Here is a 17,477-nt window from a genome sequence, read left to right as displayed (position 1 = left end):
AGCTCAAAGTTATTACATTGCTGTGTTCAAACAACAGTGATTCTAAAATGCATTATTTATCTATCAATACGTGCTTTGTCACAAGAAATTTCTCTCAGAAGCAGATCCTGATATGCAAATGTTTAGATGAACTACTGTAATATTTAAAAATATACTGTAAACTTCCTGTACAAGCAAGCACTAACAAAGGTGAGGGAGGAGAAGGAAAGTGACCAAAGAGATTTGTACCAATTCAGATATATTAAAGTTCATGCCTGTTGCTCAGCTAAAAAAAACCCCTTGCAATAAAATATTGTTAATAACCCTTTTGGAAAAGCTGAAACAGTATTCAGACTTTGTATAAAGCACAGAGTCTGTAAACTAATTTATGAGTACAATGGTAGGTCTAGTTTCCTACAGAGTCTATCAATGCTGCTATCTAAAGCTCTATTTTTTCCTTCTGCCTACAACTTTTCCCCTCACCATTCTCCAGTCCATAACTAGGATTAAGCATGTGCCAGTTTCTTCTATAACTATAGCAGTGACAGTGTATCTTTCCCACCAACAATTCTGACAGAACTTAATCGTTATTTAGATTTCTAATTTGTTCCAGATGTTGATCTGGGCAGGAAGGGACCTTGGGAAGTCTCCAACCCCCTGCTCAGAGCAAGGTCAGCCAGGAAATCTCAACCATCTTCCTCAAGGCCATGCACAGTTCAGTCTTGAAAACTTCCAAGGACAGGCCTTCCACAATCTCTCTGGGAATTTGTCCTAATGTTTAATTTAGTTCAACTGTGCTACAGAATTCAAAACTTACTAGCAGGTAATGGAGGAAGATGAGACAAGCAGACAACTGAGTTACATAATGCTTGTTTACACAGAGAATGGGCTGAGAAACAAATGACAAAGTTACGTAAATATTTATAGCTATTCATTTATGTAGGGGAAGTGATAATCATACTTACAGGCCTCAGGACAGACATATATCTTAGAAATTTTTGAAAGCGAAATGAACTAACTAGATTTTGCAGAATTAAGTAAAGCTCAAGCATAAGTTAATGACAACTTCAAACGCTTTATCCTTGTTTATTTGAACTATAAAAAGTGAATTTTTAAAGTGGATACATAAAGTAAAAATGGCAAAAAACAGTGAAATGCATATGCATTTTAAAAGGGCCAGAAGACTATAGTCCTCTAAAGTATTAGTTTGCTCTTCAAAGCCGACACACTCTTATATTACTTAAACAAATTAATAATCACTGATAAAAATTCCACTGCAAAACTTGTTTAAACTATTCTAATAGGATTTTCTCTAGCTCATTAAAATTACACTTTTACAGTCTTCAAGAATAGGCCTAACAATTAATTCAAAACCTTCTTAACAGCATCACCCACTTCCAAAGGATTAGCATTCAGGAACGACTGTGTTGTCCTGTCCAGTCGGAACCCCAGGGAAAGAAAGTTTCTATTCCATCTTGAGGTAAGAACCTTTTACTCCAAAAAGTCTGTGCTCCTGACTTTTGGGACTACTCAGATCTGGCCCCTGAAAGGCAAGCCTAGGTCACAAAATTCACCTCTGATAATTTGACTGCCACAATCCAGTCTGCAGGATCGAGTATTACGTACTGATACAAACTGCAGTTCCGCAGAGGCTTTTATTTATTTGCTTTTAAAAGAATTTGACTGTTTCCAATGAAGCTAGCTGCAAGTCACTAAAACTTAAGGAAAAGTAAAACAAAAATAATAGGGCAATTGACAAACAACCTGGTCTAAACTTCTGCTCTCTCATCAGTCCCCATGTAGAAGCTAAGGCAGGTAGATACAAGAGTTTTTATGATACTGCATAGCCTGAAAAGAATTTGTGTGTCTAGTTCAAAGCAGAGACCTTCGTTGCCCTAGAAACTAAAGAATACAGCTTAATGTCCTTCAAGCTAATAAAAACATTCTACAATGCACATAAAAAAACTTCACAAAAAAAAAATGCTCTTTCTTTGATCTTCCTCACAATGGTACAATTAGGGTACAACTCTGGATATTTTTCAGAAGATGGACTATTTTACAGAAACTCTAAGCAAGTGACCACACTGATACAGTGAACCAATTCAGGACAAAACAGTATAAATGCTATCATTTTCTCTTTTACTGCAGAAATAATATTCTGATTTCATGTCCTTTCAGCCATAGTCAAATCCTCCTCTACCAACAAAAAAAATTCCAAGGCCTTAATTTGAGTAGGTGCTCTGAAAGCCTCTTCACTCCTGCCAAGTTTCTACCTGAACATTTTATTTTCAACTTGGTAAGCAAAACCATTCTGCCATGACTTCAGAAAGTTTGTGGCCCTTATCCTAGAGAACTATTTATCTAATTACCATATGCTTGCTGTAAATAATTGGAATGTTAAAATAAACAGAGCACCAAGAAGGTTTTATTCACCACAGGTTTAAGAAGTCATTTCCATCTTCAACACCTCAACTTTCTAACTCCAGAAATTTTACTCAAAAAGTGTGTATCATCTTGCTTAGCGAAACTGTTTCCATATCTAAAGATGAACAGAATAAAATAAGAGCTTCAGAACTGTCAGGACTTTTTGACTGTTTGTTACTTGTTTGTTCTTAGTAAAATAAATTTTGGTTCAACTTCAAATACAAAATACTGCCTCCCAACATACCACCTCTAAGTGGAATAAAGACAAATATAGAGAACTATTTCCTGATAAGCTCCCTTCTAGCTTGAGCATAAAAACCAGAAATAATTTTCTTAGGACATTTCTTCATTCTTTCTACAATAAGACCTGTACCAATTAAAGAAAAACAGCAGACTACGTCGTTCTGAATCAATTTTGTGAATATATTGAATATTAAATATCCAGAAATTTCTTAGCAAGAACTTGTTTATAAGATGACATTAAATACAGGGGATCTAGTAAAATAGTGAAATCTAAACATTTTACTTTTCCTCACATACATGGAAGTGTGTATGTATGTCTCAAATCTAATATTTGATTAACTATCAAAATAAAGCCAGCTAGAATGAGGAACTCAGATATACTCATCATCTCAAATGTCGAGCTATTTATACTTTAACTACTGTATAAATGTTAATTTCCCTGGGTCTAGTCTAGGGTATAAAAAGCTCCTTTTTCCCAGAAGAGTTTTACTAACCTGTCTGACAGCCATTTTATTGCCCACGAAGACCCTTTGTGGCAGCCAGTCAACCCTGCAGACCGTTTTATCTCGTACCTGTTAACCCCAGCAGCAAGGCTGGCCCCTGGGACTCCTGCAGCACGCCGCTGCCTCTCTGGGGATGTGGGCACCTGGTTGTGTTGGCCGTGCCAAAGCCGTGTCAGCGGCGCCGGGGTCAGAGCCCAAGGCTCCGGCTGTCAGCATCCCTTGGGCTCCGGAGCGCTGGCGTTCTGCCCGTGGCTGTGCGCCGGCCGATGGCCAGTGTCACCCAGCAGGACGGGGAGGATGCGCCTCGCTCGCTGACAGAAAAAGCGACCCATGCACGAGTGTGTGACAGAGGCAAACAGAACAAAATCAGCGCCTATGTCTCTTACTGACAACTTTTTTTTTCAGAGGGGGAAAACACAAACAAGCCAGGCCAACCTAAGAAACTTCTTTAAAATGCTGCGAATTCCCGCGTGGACACCCATTTTAATACTGGTCAAATTAGGTATGAGACGAACAATGTGTCATTACATTGGTTTAAACAAACTTTTTCAGAAGCAATTTGGTGAAAGAATTTTCACACATAGACAAAGCCTATTTTAAATTATTTTAAACAGAAGATGACTGCAGAACCTAATGGAATCCATATATTTTTTTTTTCCTTTTATCCTGAGTCCTGACCCCAGATGGCTAAAAGACTGAAAACCTCTTGTGTACATATATGCATATATTTGTGTCTATGCTTTACATACACATACATTTTAAGCTGTCTCTCTTTCTGACCAAAATTATTTTTTTAAAAAAGTATTTTATTTTATTCTAAGAAACAAAATATTACCCCAATATTTACATGTCTATTTGTCACATTTTAGGTACAGAAAATATGGTAATTTGTATACTTAACCCTCAAAAGTAACAGCAAGAAAATATCTGAAAAATATCAAAATATTTGAAAAAGAAGGTCTTCTTTTAAGAAGGAGATTATGTTTAAAGTGTGCACACACTCCAGTGTCCATTGCACCTTCTTCATTGAATCACTAATTGGTAACTAGAATTTCCTGAAAATAGTTCACTAATTATTTTTTCCACATTAAGTTGTCCTATTCAGAAAGGCCATTTCAATTAATCTGAAGATGTGTGCGGAGGTGTGAAGCCCAGACTGTTCCCAGTCCTTTTAATCTAACCGCATTTCTTGCTGACAGACAGAAAGACTTTCAAAGCAAGCGTTTTGATCATCTCTTGGAGAAGAATGTAAACTTCAATTACCAGTCTAATTATCCCAGCTAGCAAGGCAATACAATTGCTTAATTTTAGAGTAATGATGGACTTTCAAGGTGTGCCTTCTCAGCTTTCATCCAAGACTGAGCTTACCATTGTCCCTCTCTGGCAGATGAAGCTACCACGATGGCAGTCACTACTTCTGGCTAAAAACCATCTGGAGGAGAATTCAATATTCACCAAATTATGTGATTTCACACCTTTAAGTTATTTTTTTTCTTTCTTGAATATACTCATCTAATTTTAAAAAGGATGCTTTTCTCTTTTTTTTTCTTTGTATATTTTTTACCAAATATAGTTCGTGAGAAAAAATAGGAAAGGCAATATCCTGCAATAAATTGCAGCAATTATATTGAATGACCAAGTTCTTGAGAAGCCAAGTAAGCAAAATATTTTCTGTTTCAAAAGTAATACTTCTTTCCTCTGTAAAGCCTACAGTGCAGCAATTCTTTCCAGAGGTGAAAATTTTGTAAACATGGGGCTGTTTCTTCTTCTCCAATGTGTCCCTATCAATCCTAGGGACACATTAGCAAGCCCTGCAATTCATAGCACCTTCCTTCCCTCTTCTTTATGTTCCAGAGCAATTTGGACATCTTAAATTCAAGTACGGTGACGGTAGCTTTCTGTATATTTTGTTTTCCTTTTCATAACAGAGTTATATTGTAAACTTTGGATTTGTTCAAAGAGTTACTAAAGTACCTAAGATGAAGCAGTCTGGATAAACCACCTTTCTACCATCAAGCTACCATGATGTTTAGCTTCTTGAGAAAAAACTTTTAGAGAGAAGGGCCCTTTGAATGTGCCTGCCACAGTTTAGTCTTGTAATGGAGCGTTCCTATTGTCTGCAAGTGCCTGTCACTTCCTTTCCCTGAGAAAGGGCCCTGCTTCCTGTTAAACCTTCACCTGGCCTGTCTACCACTGCAACCCAGTAGCTGAGCTCTTGGCAATTACAGGTGTAACCAACAGTGCAAATCAAAGAGATGAAATGAACAGTAGTTCCAGTCCATCAGGCGGCTGTCCAAGGACTACATTTGCTCATCGTGGTTCCTGGAAACCACCTTCACACAGATGAGGAGCAAGTCTTCCAGTTACATGGTCAGTGCAGAAGCTGGGGCAAAAGGCCTGGTGGCAGCAGGACCATTCCCACGATGTAAAAATGAACTCAGAGGTGTAATAGGAACAGCATTCCTTGCCAACAGTTGTTAACAGACTCATCTGATGAGTAGCAAGTATCTGATTTTGGTTGCTAAGAAATCTGGTTACAAGCGAATATTAGAAATAAAAGAGTTACGAGAAGTTTGACTAAAACCTGCTAGATAGTAAAAAACAGATGCAAAAATTTGCAGCAACTACATAATAAGACAGTGATACTTTGTTAAGCAACAGAGGTTACAAAAATCCCAAATGGAACAACTACATCATGTATGGCGCCAGACTAAAGGTGAGACTATTAAGATATCCATTCATGCAGTCCAGGCAAAATTATCATCTGACCCATTATGTTATCTTTAAAGGCAGCAGAGGACTCTTCAACTGCACTCCCATCAAAACATAGCCATACATGCACCACACCAGTAGGCAGCCTGGCTTTTCCCCAGTTTTAATCAATTTTGGGAATATTTGGATTGAGTGGTTTCTAAAATGCGCCATCATGCCTAAATTTTCTAGAACATCAAGGACCAAGGAGCATAAGGCTATTGATTATCTCATATGGACAACCTTCACCAACTACTGGAGAAACAGATGGCATGAAAAGAGACTGCTGAGCATCTGCAGCTTCTAATGTTAAGTGAGGCTGCAGACAACCAAACTGAGACAGACAGAAGAGATATCACACAAAGGCAAACTAATCAAGTTTCTTCCAGTTTGATACTTAACATTAAAACTCTACGGACTCTTGAATGGCTATCTTGATAACATCTTCTCCAGTTTCTTCCTAGGAAAGACTATCATCTCTCAGACAACTATTTGTCTAAGGATAGACATCCAAGCACATTCCACCCCAAATAAAATTTTATAAACAGCAATATAATATAAGCTATGCATACAACTCTTTCTAGAGAAGGAAGGCATCTGAAGTACAAGACTTGTTAGGCTTATGCTGTGGATGGTTTGATCAAGTCTGTGGCCTACTCCATATTCTATACTAAAAAAGTCATACAAAGGCATTCAGAAACTTTCTGCTCAAAACATACAGAATGAAACTGATGTGGAAAAGGAGGTAGAGAGATTAACTCATTCTGATGGCAAATATTTCTGGGTCTGAAAGCAAAACTGAGGTAGATAAATATACTGGACTACAGAAGCACTTAGAGGCCCATCACCAAGAGACTGCTCCACAAATTTTCTCCCTCCTCACTAAATTTCTTGAAAAGCTGCATCCACCTGAAGTTTTTCCCAAAACAAGGTATCTGTCTGAAGGCCTAGAGCTATGCAAGCCCAACTGAGCCACATACTGCAACTAAAAGAGGGTGACACACCTAAGGTCTCTGCAGACTTATGCAAGCAGCCAAGTCCCTCAAGAGGCCTAATTCAATAAACATCACTTACTGAGTCTACTAACACAGCAATAGTAAGATATTCAACAAACCCACAACAGATATCACTTCCACAGAAAGCCCTGGGAATAAAAGCAAGTGTTGTCAATGCCATTTCTCACATTTAACATCGTACAGCGATTACAACCCTGATCAATGAAGTGACAAACCTGCTGCACACACCTCCTTTAGTCACAGGAGTTTCACATTTGCTTTTCCCAGAAGACTGTTCTAACCACTAAACTGCAAGAAAGGTTTAGAAAATACTCTTCCATCTTTTTGTTGAAGATGTACCACTATGAAGGTAAGTACAAACACATGAAGGCAAATTCACAAATCCTAAGGGAACAATAGAAAAAGATTGGATTTACAAGATAAAGAAAGGTATCAGGACTGGTACCCGGTGATTTCTCAGGACTGCTTACTCTCTTTAGATTAAGAAGTCACTGCAAAAATGCAAAATTGATACCCCATATAGTTAATGATCACCAGAAGGCTCCCCTAGTCCAGGTGACCATAATATTTCAGGAAAGGTCAGCCGTTGCTTCATGATGACATACTGACTTCCATTTCTCTCCCATTCTTTTTAAGTGTTTTGAGCTGTGGCCAATCCTGTTTCTCAAGAGAAAAGATTCCGCATATATGACTTGGTAGTTTGAGTGGTTTGCTTCAACAGTATTATACTTAATACTTAGGGCGAAGCAGATTCTTAAGGAAATTACACAAAAATAGCTTAGTGCTTTTTTCTTTGAAGGCCCGGGTCTCATTTTTTTCTAAATGAAATGCACAGAAAGAGAAGGTTGGCATTGGGGAAAAATATATTAAAAAAGGCATCTGTTCCAGAGCACTGCATGTTCAGAAGATTGATGCCAGAAGCGCCAGCTTGCATCCTGCACATTTGGTACAATAACGAAACCAACCTCTCCTACCTCTAAAGCCTCCATGCATCCTGAGGAGCTGACAACCCCCACTCCCCTCCCTCCAAACCTAAGACCACACCCAAAAGGAAGAAAGCAATGGGGAATTCACTTCACATTATCTCTTGGACTTTGTCAGTGGACTGCAGCAGCCTTAACCCAGCAGAAGGTGACTCATTCTTCTCTCTTCCAGGCATTGTAGGGAGTGACCTGCATGTCAGCCACCAGGAATCTAACTGCATTGAGGCTAACAGATGCCATCTTTAAGCACAGAGATAGAGAGCCTGGATTTAACTAGATCCTGAAAACCACTCAGACCAGTTAGATTTTTTTGCTTTGTGGGGTAAGGAGAGCATGAAAGGCATCTGATAAAATCCTCCAGAAGAAATAGTTCAACATGATCATCTTCTGCCCTCCAAATTATTAAAAAAACCCCATCCTGAATTCCTGAAGCTAAAAAACCCCCACAACTAAACCGTAAAACACCACTGTGTGACAAGTCTTCAGCAGAATTATTTCAGCAGAAGAGGGGCAAATTCTGAACCTGGAAGTAGAAGACTACTACTAGGAAAACCTATTAATACATCAAGTTCTTCTGGCAGTAGAAAGTAATCCACAGATTGAAAACATACCTTCCTAAAAACATGTATTTACAAGCAGCAGTATACAAATTAGGACTGATGTCACAGTTAAAAAAAAATACACTTGTTCAGCATTCTGCATCGTTAAGAACAGAGGTGGGTGAAAAAAAAAAAACCCACAAAAAACCACCAGATTGTTTCCCCTCTCATTTATAAATTCTGGGGAAAATGGTATAAACCCCAAACATTTTGTATTCGTTGTTTAGTTTGAACAAACCAAGGAGTTTCTAAAATTTATAAATTAAATTAAAAACACAGTAAGGACTTTTCAAAAGAAAAGGAATTCTTGAGGAGAGAATTTATGCATTTCTATATTGGCCTTATAAAGTTCACAGCTTTTTGAAAAGACAGAAGCATTCCAATTATTATATAAAACGTTTCAAGTAAGATTTTGTACAGCAGTTTAAAAGATGCTACAGCACTGCTGGACAGTGCAACCAGATCTAATCAGATAAAGTAGGTTGATCAGTCCTGGCTCATACTACTTACTGTAAAATATATTAGGAGTAAGAAGGTAAACATTCAAATATCCTCGTATGAAAACGTGCTCATAATTCAGCAGACGTGGATAGGCTAGCGGTGACCTATTTGGCTATTTCTTGAAAGCATCCTTTCTTGCAATTAATCAGAAATCCAGGATCAAAGCTCTTCTTCACAGCATTCAGAGCACTTAAGTTCAGTGCCTTATCCAATTCATTTCAAGTTCAAATTAAATTGTAGTTGAGTTGAAATTCACACGGGAATCTCAAACCCTATTAATCTTTTAGTTAAGGTGGCTACCTGTTAACCAGAACAATAATGGTAAAGTCCCCAGACCATTCTATAAAGTAAGAACTGTATTTTATTTTACCAAAGGCCACTACCCTACACTATTACACCCTAATATTTTAAAAATGCTTTAATATCTTCCTCATTACCATGACTTTTGCAGAAAATAGTATTTTTAAACTTGTTAAATCTCTATCTACAAGACACAAGCAATATTTCAAAACAAACGAATCAACTCTAAAAATACTCTTTTTTTTCTTCTTCATCTGATCTTTCACCTAGTCTACGGCTAACAAAGCCAAGAATTAAAATAGTATCACCATCACATTTTTGAAGAGTACAGCACCCAATTAATTGAGCGAGTCCCATGACATTAATGTTGAGAAAGGATAACGTGCTCATAACACACCTTTAATTCTCTTGTCTAGACTAGGATTTAAGACAACACAGATACCAAAATGCATCTAACCCATTGACAAAGAAAGTGTTCAAGTTGCACTCATCATTGTAAGCTGTACCTAGAATATGGTGTTTGCCTTAGTGCAGCAAAAACTGAGTATTAGTCCTCTATTGGAAACCTCTGGAAAACAAACCCAGAACAGAATAAAACAAATCCAAAACCCCCAAAAAGAGCAGAAGTAAGTTAATGAGTAAGAGAGCCCATAGGAGCAGATAGCTACAGTTTTTGTTACCTTAAAATCTTTATAGATTAATCTTTATACAAGTCACTACGTGCCAGGATAATTTAGCACTGCAGTCCCAATTGCTTCCCTATTCTCTCCCAAAACGTTATCATTACATACCACCTACACAATTTACAAGGAGGAAAAAAAAAATTGTTTGAGCAACACTTGTAATGCTCCAGAAATCATATAACCAATAACCCCAGGTTTCTTCTTAGTACAAGAAATAAAAATCTGACATTCAATTATTAAGAAGAAAACTAGAAAAGAAATTTAATGGAAGGATTTGATGATTTTTTGGGGGGAGATCCACCCACTCAGACATTTCACATTTTCATTTAAAAACTTCCAACAGTCAAATAATGTCTATTTTTGAAATGTTGGTCTTAAAAGTATGCCTGATAACATAAGAGCTTTAACTAAACATGTTACCCAGAATGCTTCATGTTTCACCAAAGAATGAAACTTATTTCTATCCACACACTATCCACACTAACTGAAGAATTATTTTGAAAGAAAATATTAAACTTACTGCACTGTGTTGGCTATACAAAATAGTATTTAAAGAATTACTGTCCGCTCAGCAAAACAGAAATTCAAAGGCAAAACCAGAAATTCTAATGAGCATTGATTTTTTTTAAATAAAAATTTCCAAATATTCAAAAAAACCTGTGTCAAAACAGCTTAATGAAGAGCAAGGTAGAAAACATACAACGCCAAGCATTAATCTATATTACTGAACTAAGTCATGAAAGCAATTAAAGTCATGGTTACATTTGGTCTTTAACACATTAAATAGCATTTTTACAACACAGACACGATCAAGCAATACTGCGCAACCAAAAACAAATTTAAGAAGTCTTGCCACATACTGTTCTAGTATTCAATAATTGTAGCTATCCAAAATTTATCCACACATCTCTACAACAACATAAGCTACAGCAGCAATTAAGACCCAAACCCAGAAGATGATGCTAAGGAATACAGGCATTAAAAAAAAAAAAATTTTTAAAAGCACTATACTATAAACTAGCACAATCTAAACTAAACAGGCATACAAAAGGAGCTTGCCTACCTGGCTTTTTCAATAAAAGTCCAAAGAAAACCTAAAAAGCAGGAGGGGATAAAAATATTTATATTCAGTGTTCATATATGAAAACTATCATGACACTACCTTACAGAGAAAAATCAGTAAAACCTGGGAAGGAATACCTATAAAATTATCTAGACTAAGCTGTGGGGGTGGTAGGGAGCAGGGAAACAGCCAAAAAACCAATATATTAGAACACTCTGGTTATAAGTATTGTCTCCAATTTTCACATTTTCCACTGAAAGAAATTCTAAATAATATGAATATTTTGGATTATCAGGAATGTGAGAGTGGGAGAGTGTGGGGGGGGAAGAGTCAAGAGAACTCTGCAAATATGTTATTAAATTCAAAAGTTACTACAGGAAAACATAAAAGGTTATATGTTCTGAAGATGTACGAGCACCTTGAAATATCTGAGTTTGAAGACTAAGTCAAACAACTTTAAAATAATCTTCTATAGCTTAAAATTGCACACTGTCAGAGACATTTCTTTGAGGATTATCTGTATATGACTTGTAGGAACCTATAATTTTACCTGACTGAATTAGTTCATTAATTTCATATTAAAACAAAGGTAGATTCACACACACAAAAAATTAATCTAAAGTATATAGTGCTTCTTTTGGTTCCTAAAGTTACTTTAAAAAGATGAGAACACAAATCTGAGTTATACTCTTTCTATTACAGACATCTTTTCCAGGACAGTCTACATACCAGTTCCCTAATAAAACACAAGAGATGGCCAGACAGCTGAGGGTTCTGATATTATATACAGAGTCAATTAGGTATGACTGACTACTTCTGTCTACCACTCCTTTATATCTCTACATATGCTCAAAGTATTTACATTTTATTCTTATAAACTGCTGAGGTTCCCACCTGATAAGCAGCTCTCCATAGGCGTCCCTTCACTAAGAAAAAAAAAAAATAGGGAGACTACGAGACTACTAGTGTTCTTCTATCGTACTTAAATATGGACAAGTGTTTGCTGAGATTTAGAATCTGTTCTTCCAGTGAAGTCCTAAATTCCATCTGATGGGTGCACAAGAGTGGCTGGCAGCTTGGCCAAAGGCAGAATGGGAGCCATGGTTTTTACCCACTCTGCCTTTTTTTACCTAAAGATGAGTACTCGAAAAAATCCATTACATGAAAGTTATTGCAAGGAAAAGAACTCTTGCTAAAAAAGACTTAAGGATTTCAGTGTGCGCTTATTTCTGTCATCTTTACACAGCTACCACCTATGAAAATCCCCAGACATTTGTCAAGCTTTGCACACAGTACATTTCAGAACAGAATTTTCCATATTTCATTTCTACCAACACTTCAGTGTTTCTTCCTGAAAGATTGAAGACATGTTTGTGGTTTAAGGTATTATAGCAGTGTTTACGAAGAATTCTCTAATTACTTCTCAAAAGTAGAAAAAATACTTTCTGAAAATAAGGGTACAACATACATAGAATTTCAGAAAACTGAAAAATTCAACCTTGTTTAAAGAGGTCTTATGTTCTTTGACTAAAACCCATACTTCAATTTCATAGTACTTGGAAAGCAGTATTTTCAACTAGACTTTTGAGCAATTTGTAATTTCAGATATAGTTTTCCAGACTTAATCACCATTAAGTCACTAAATACATCAATTATCATTGACTGAAGATGCTGATTTCACAATTAATAAACTTCAATAATTACATCTCTTGTACATTTTAAATTACTACATAGAATCCTTAGACTGGGAGGCAGATTTTCATCCTGATCATAAACCACAGCTACATGAAGAACATTGTCAACTCAAAAGACGTATTTCTGTGATATTTCATAGCAATATACTTACATAATTTAGTCTGCATTTTCAGCCAATCGAAATAAAATAATTTTTCTAGTTTTTTCTTCTAGAGAAAAAGCATTAGATTAACAAAAAGGAATTTTTGTCACTACTTGGAATAAAACAGCACTTTTGAGAAATACTTTAAGTAGACTCTGTTGGTCTCTAAAATACGAACGCAACAGTCCTGTGCTTAAAGCACAGGCCAGAGTTCTAGAGAAGTTACTGCAAGTGAAGAACTCTGAATTAACTTTTGTTCATTGTCATTTCTAGGCTCTGGTTTTCTGCTTGAATTGAAATAATAATACTTTCCTAATTCATGGGGTTCGACTGAAAAAAAACCACCATAAAAATGCCTGTAGAATAGATTGAGAAATTGTACTACTGAAGGCTAAGCAAGCACCTAGAACTGAAATACAGTGAGTTTTAAATATACCTTCATAATAGAAAAACGCTGGCAGTCATATTAAAAATTAAAATTTAGTATTTGGCAAATACCAGCAGATTCTCTTTAGAGAGCTTTCTAATCATAAAACAAACACAAAAGTGTTAGAAGATACCCAACTCCTTTTTTCCACAAAAATAAAAATAAAATTTACACTACCCAATCTTCATACTCACTAATTACTTCTAAACCTTGACATCTAACTGGGGTGTACCACTTCCAATCTGTTCTTTTGACAGCTTTTCTTCTTCTTTCACTGCAGACCTCCGTTGGCATGGGCCCACTCATTCAATTTAGCCCTGCTCACACAACTAGGTTTCGCCAGAAAAAAGCTCATTCTGAAACTATGGCGAGTTCTGTCGGCAGCATAAACAAGTCAATTCTTTGCTGCTAAGCCTGTAAATCCAGAAAAGAAGGCCCCAGAGCTGCAGCACCTACCAATGCACAGGTAACATGCTTTGTGTATTACCTCACCAGGAGGCAGTAAAGCAGCAGCTGATTCTCTTTAGGCTTCTTGAATACAGAAGACAGTCTACAAAGCTACTCCACCTTCCCAGCAGTACAAACCTTCAGCATATGCAAGAATCAAGAAACAAGGCTTAATGGACCTATTTGGCACAAGTAGGGTCCAGAAACCAGTACTAGGTGCCCAAACTGGGATTGGATCAAGGCATTTCAGATGAAGCATCTGGAGGAAGAACAGCAGCCGTACCACTGTGAGCCATCATGCAATGCTGGCAGCACTCTGTGCTGCAGGAAACTCCAGCCCAGAGTACAGCGAGTGCTTCTGAAACCTCTTCCTCATCCTCTGCTTAGGCAGAGCTGCTGGGGGTGCACCTATCCACTCAGAACTGGCAGGGCTTCCTTCTGAAGGTAAAGCACCTGGACTCTCTCTTAGAAAGATCTAAACAATTTTTTTTTTTTTTTTTTACTTGAAAAGAGGAATACTGTTTACATTTAAAACATTCCCAGGAAAGTATTTTAATTACATGTTTAAAAGCCATGGAGACACCCTCCACCCTTGATAAAGCTGTGCACCATGACTGAAAGGGATGCAAGGCTACACACACTTCACAAGGAAGCTCAGCTTCATAGTTTTGCCATTAGGGGAGTCCTCTGCAAGCTGGCAGAGCTGGATTTCAGACTAAGCCTATTTATGTGCTAATATTAAATAGCCATTTAAAGAGAACAGAAACTAGAGTGGCAAGAGTGATCTCAATCTCTTCTAACGACTAAGCTTCAGAGTTAAGTGAAGGTCCACTTGTTTCCTCTCTTTCATTCATGAACATGTAATTTTGTTCCTCTAAGGTCACTCCGCTTCAGCAGGTGTTGCGAAGGACTGGCTTAGCTTAGCTGGCCTGGTATGGGGTGGTTAGACCAGGGAAGCAGAAGACTCAACGTGCATCTCTTAACCCAAAGACGGAATTTCAACTGGCTTTTCTACTTCTTGGGAGAGTAATTAGAATTACTCTCTAATTATGGTATAACATAGGGATTCTTTCATCCAAAAATAAAACAAAATAGCAAGAACAATATGCACAGTTAGAGACTTGGCCAATTGGTTTTCAGGTATAACTTAAGTTCAGATACTTTCAGAACACGGTTCTGTATCAACATAAGCATATAGTTGTCATCCAAAACACCCAAGAAAATAGCACTACGATTATTTGTTTCTCAATATGGATTAAGTGCCTTTCTGCAACCGTAAATTGTAATTTAGAAGTCTTTGTACAGATGCATATTGCATCTGTAAATACGCATTTTTCAGGTTGAACTGGTAAGAAAGATGAAATCTTAAGTCTACAGCACATTAGGTCTTACACTGCCTGCAAACCTATGTTCCAAAACATAACACCCCCACCACAACCCACAAATGTAAATTAGGCAAGTTAACAAGTAAAAATCTGGTACCCTTGCTGAAGGTACATCCTTTTAATGTATCATATTCCTTTCAACTACAACTCAATTAAAATTATCTGGGCTTGCTAAAATTTTCAGGATTTCAGCTGCATTTAGATTACTTGGCATAAATGAAATTTAGGATTACAATGTTGCTCATATGTTTCACAAAATATCTAACCAAAAGCCTAAAGCTGAAGTCTTGCAGTAAAAGAGCTGGCAGATGAAAAATGAGAGCAGCACTTAGACCCACTCTCAGCAGTGCTGAGTCAATGTAACTATGGAAGTCCAAGTTGCTTTCTATTCTGCTTCACCTATCTACAGCTGGGGTCTGAATGCAGATGCTCCAGCACAAGGTACAAAGCAAGCTGCAAAAGCCACAGATATAAATTCAGAAGCTAAATGAATTTATAGTGACAATTATATACAAGAAAACCAAAAGCATTTATTAATGATTAAAGTCTACCCGAACTACTTAAAGAAAGAATGCTTCTGCAAGGTATGTGTGAATGATAAGGATAGAAGGATACTGAAAGTACATTTTTCATTATAAATTCAAAATAACTGCATTACATTGGTCTTTAGAAATCTCCACTGAAAAAGTCAGGACACACATTAAGAAACACCCGCTATGGAAAAGTTGCAAGCCTTTAAAAATAGCAGCGCTTTGCCTCCTCCCTCCCCTTTCCCCTACTCACCCTCCTCCCCAATTTCAAAATACATCTTCCCCAGGCCTTGGTCTGCAATGGCAGTTTCTGTGAACAGACCATACCCGACCATATGATTAGCCATTATTATTACCATCACCTTTTACGCTCTACTCTGCATTAAGATGCAAATCCAACAGATGTGGTCCAAGGAAGTTATTTACAAGGGTTTCCCTTTCAGATGTCCAAGCCAAAGCTGCAACCAGTTCTGCGATATAATTACAGCCTCTCTCCACGGGCAGTAACAGACCTCTGTCTGCGATGATCTGGCCAGCGGCATTTTCTCATCTACGCTCTGGTTCAAACGGTTGCTATGATTTCAAATGGTGCATCTACCCTTATTTTAGCGCGACTGGCTGCGTTTCAGCCGCCGACATCTGACTGATTGATGCACATCTAAACAACGCAGCGATTATAAAAACAAACTGGCAGCAGGCACCGGCGTTTCATCACCGTGGGCTCGCTCCTAACAGAGCGGCTGGCAACAAGACCGTGGGAAATTTAAGAGAAACACCAGCATACATGAGGCCTAACACTCACAGCTGTCACTTCCACCGAGAAAGAGGCTGGCGTCCTGCACTTCTAAGAGTGGGAAGTTCATGGAAATACCTATGCAGGTATCTGAACAGGCAGACCTCTCGTCTGCCGAACGAAAGCATCCAGGTGCTTTCCCTGCACATCGCCCACAGCACGTCCACCAAGCAAGTGCACTCGAGGGCTGGCTGACCCGACACACCAGTGGGGGAACTGCTTTTCCGCCCCCACGGTCCCAGCCTCCGGCCAGATTCTCCACCGTATTCCATACGGGAGCACCCCAAACTCCCCGCACACGCGACCGGGGGGAGGGCGAGCGGCGGGAACCACCGGAGCCCCCGGCCCCTGCGCCCGCTCCGCCACCCCCGGCCGGCGCCCGCCCACGGGGAGCCCGGGGCCGCGGGCGCGGCTCCGGAGGGGGCGGCGGGATGGGGGGAATGCCCCGCCGCCCGGGGGAGGGCGGAGGCAGGCGGGCGAGGGAAGGGAGCCGCGGGGCAGGCACCTGAGCGGGCGTGGGCAGCCCCCGGGCCGGAGATCCGGGCACCGGGGCGGGGGAGGAGGGCACGGACGGGGGGGGGGCGGGAGGCCCGCAGGCCCCGGCGGGGCGGGCCGGGCCGCAGGTGGGCGTCGGGCGCGGCCGCCGGAGGAGCGGCCGCCGGGCAAGTCACCTCTTGACGCGGATGATCTGGTCGCGCATGGGTCGGATGTCCTGGAAGCTCTGCTGGTTGACCAGGCTGTAGACGAGGATGAAGCCCTGCCCGTTCTTGATGTAGAGGTCCCGCATGGAGGCGAACTGCTCAGTGCCCGCCGTGTCCAGGATCTCCAGGACGGAGGGGGAGGCGTCCACCTCGATCTCCTTGCGGTAGAAGTCCTCGATGGTGGGGTCGTACTTCTCGATGAAGGTGCCGGTCACGAACTGCACCGTGAGCGCCGACTTCCCCACCCCGCCCGAGCCCAGCACCACCACCTTGTACTCGCGCATCCTCCCGCCAGCGCGGACCGCCCGCCCG

At 39.4% G+C, this 17,477-nt stretch overlaps 1 protein-coding gene across 1 annotated transcript in view; it reads right to left on the bottom strand.

The window, feature by feature from the left end:
- RAP2A (RAP2A, member of RAS oncogene family) overlaps positions 1-17,477 on the bottom strand; it is a 30,916-nt gene extending 13,439 nt beyond the window's left edge. Inside the window, exon 1 of the mRNA XM_040055018.2 lies at positions 17,136-17,477. Within this exon, the coding sequence (XP_039910952.1) occupies positions 17,136-17,449 (314 nt within the window). The 5' untranslated portion in view covers positions 17,450-17,477. The remainder of the gene's footprint in view (positions 1-17,135) is intronic.

The sequence above is a fragment of the Hirundo rustica genome, chromosome 2 (genome assembly GCF_015227805.2).
Source record: "Hirundo rustica isolate bHirRus1 chromosome 2, bHirRus1.pri.v3, whole genome shotgun sequence".
In the NCBI taxonomy this organism is placed as follows: Eukaryota; Metazoa; Chordata; class Aves; order Passeriformes; family Hirundinidae; genus Hirundo; species Hirundo rustica.
This window is presented reverse-complemented; position numbering and strand designations above follow the sequence as displayed.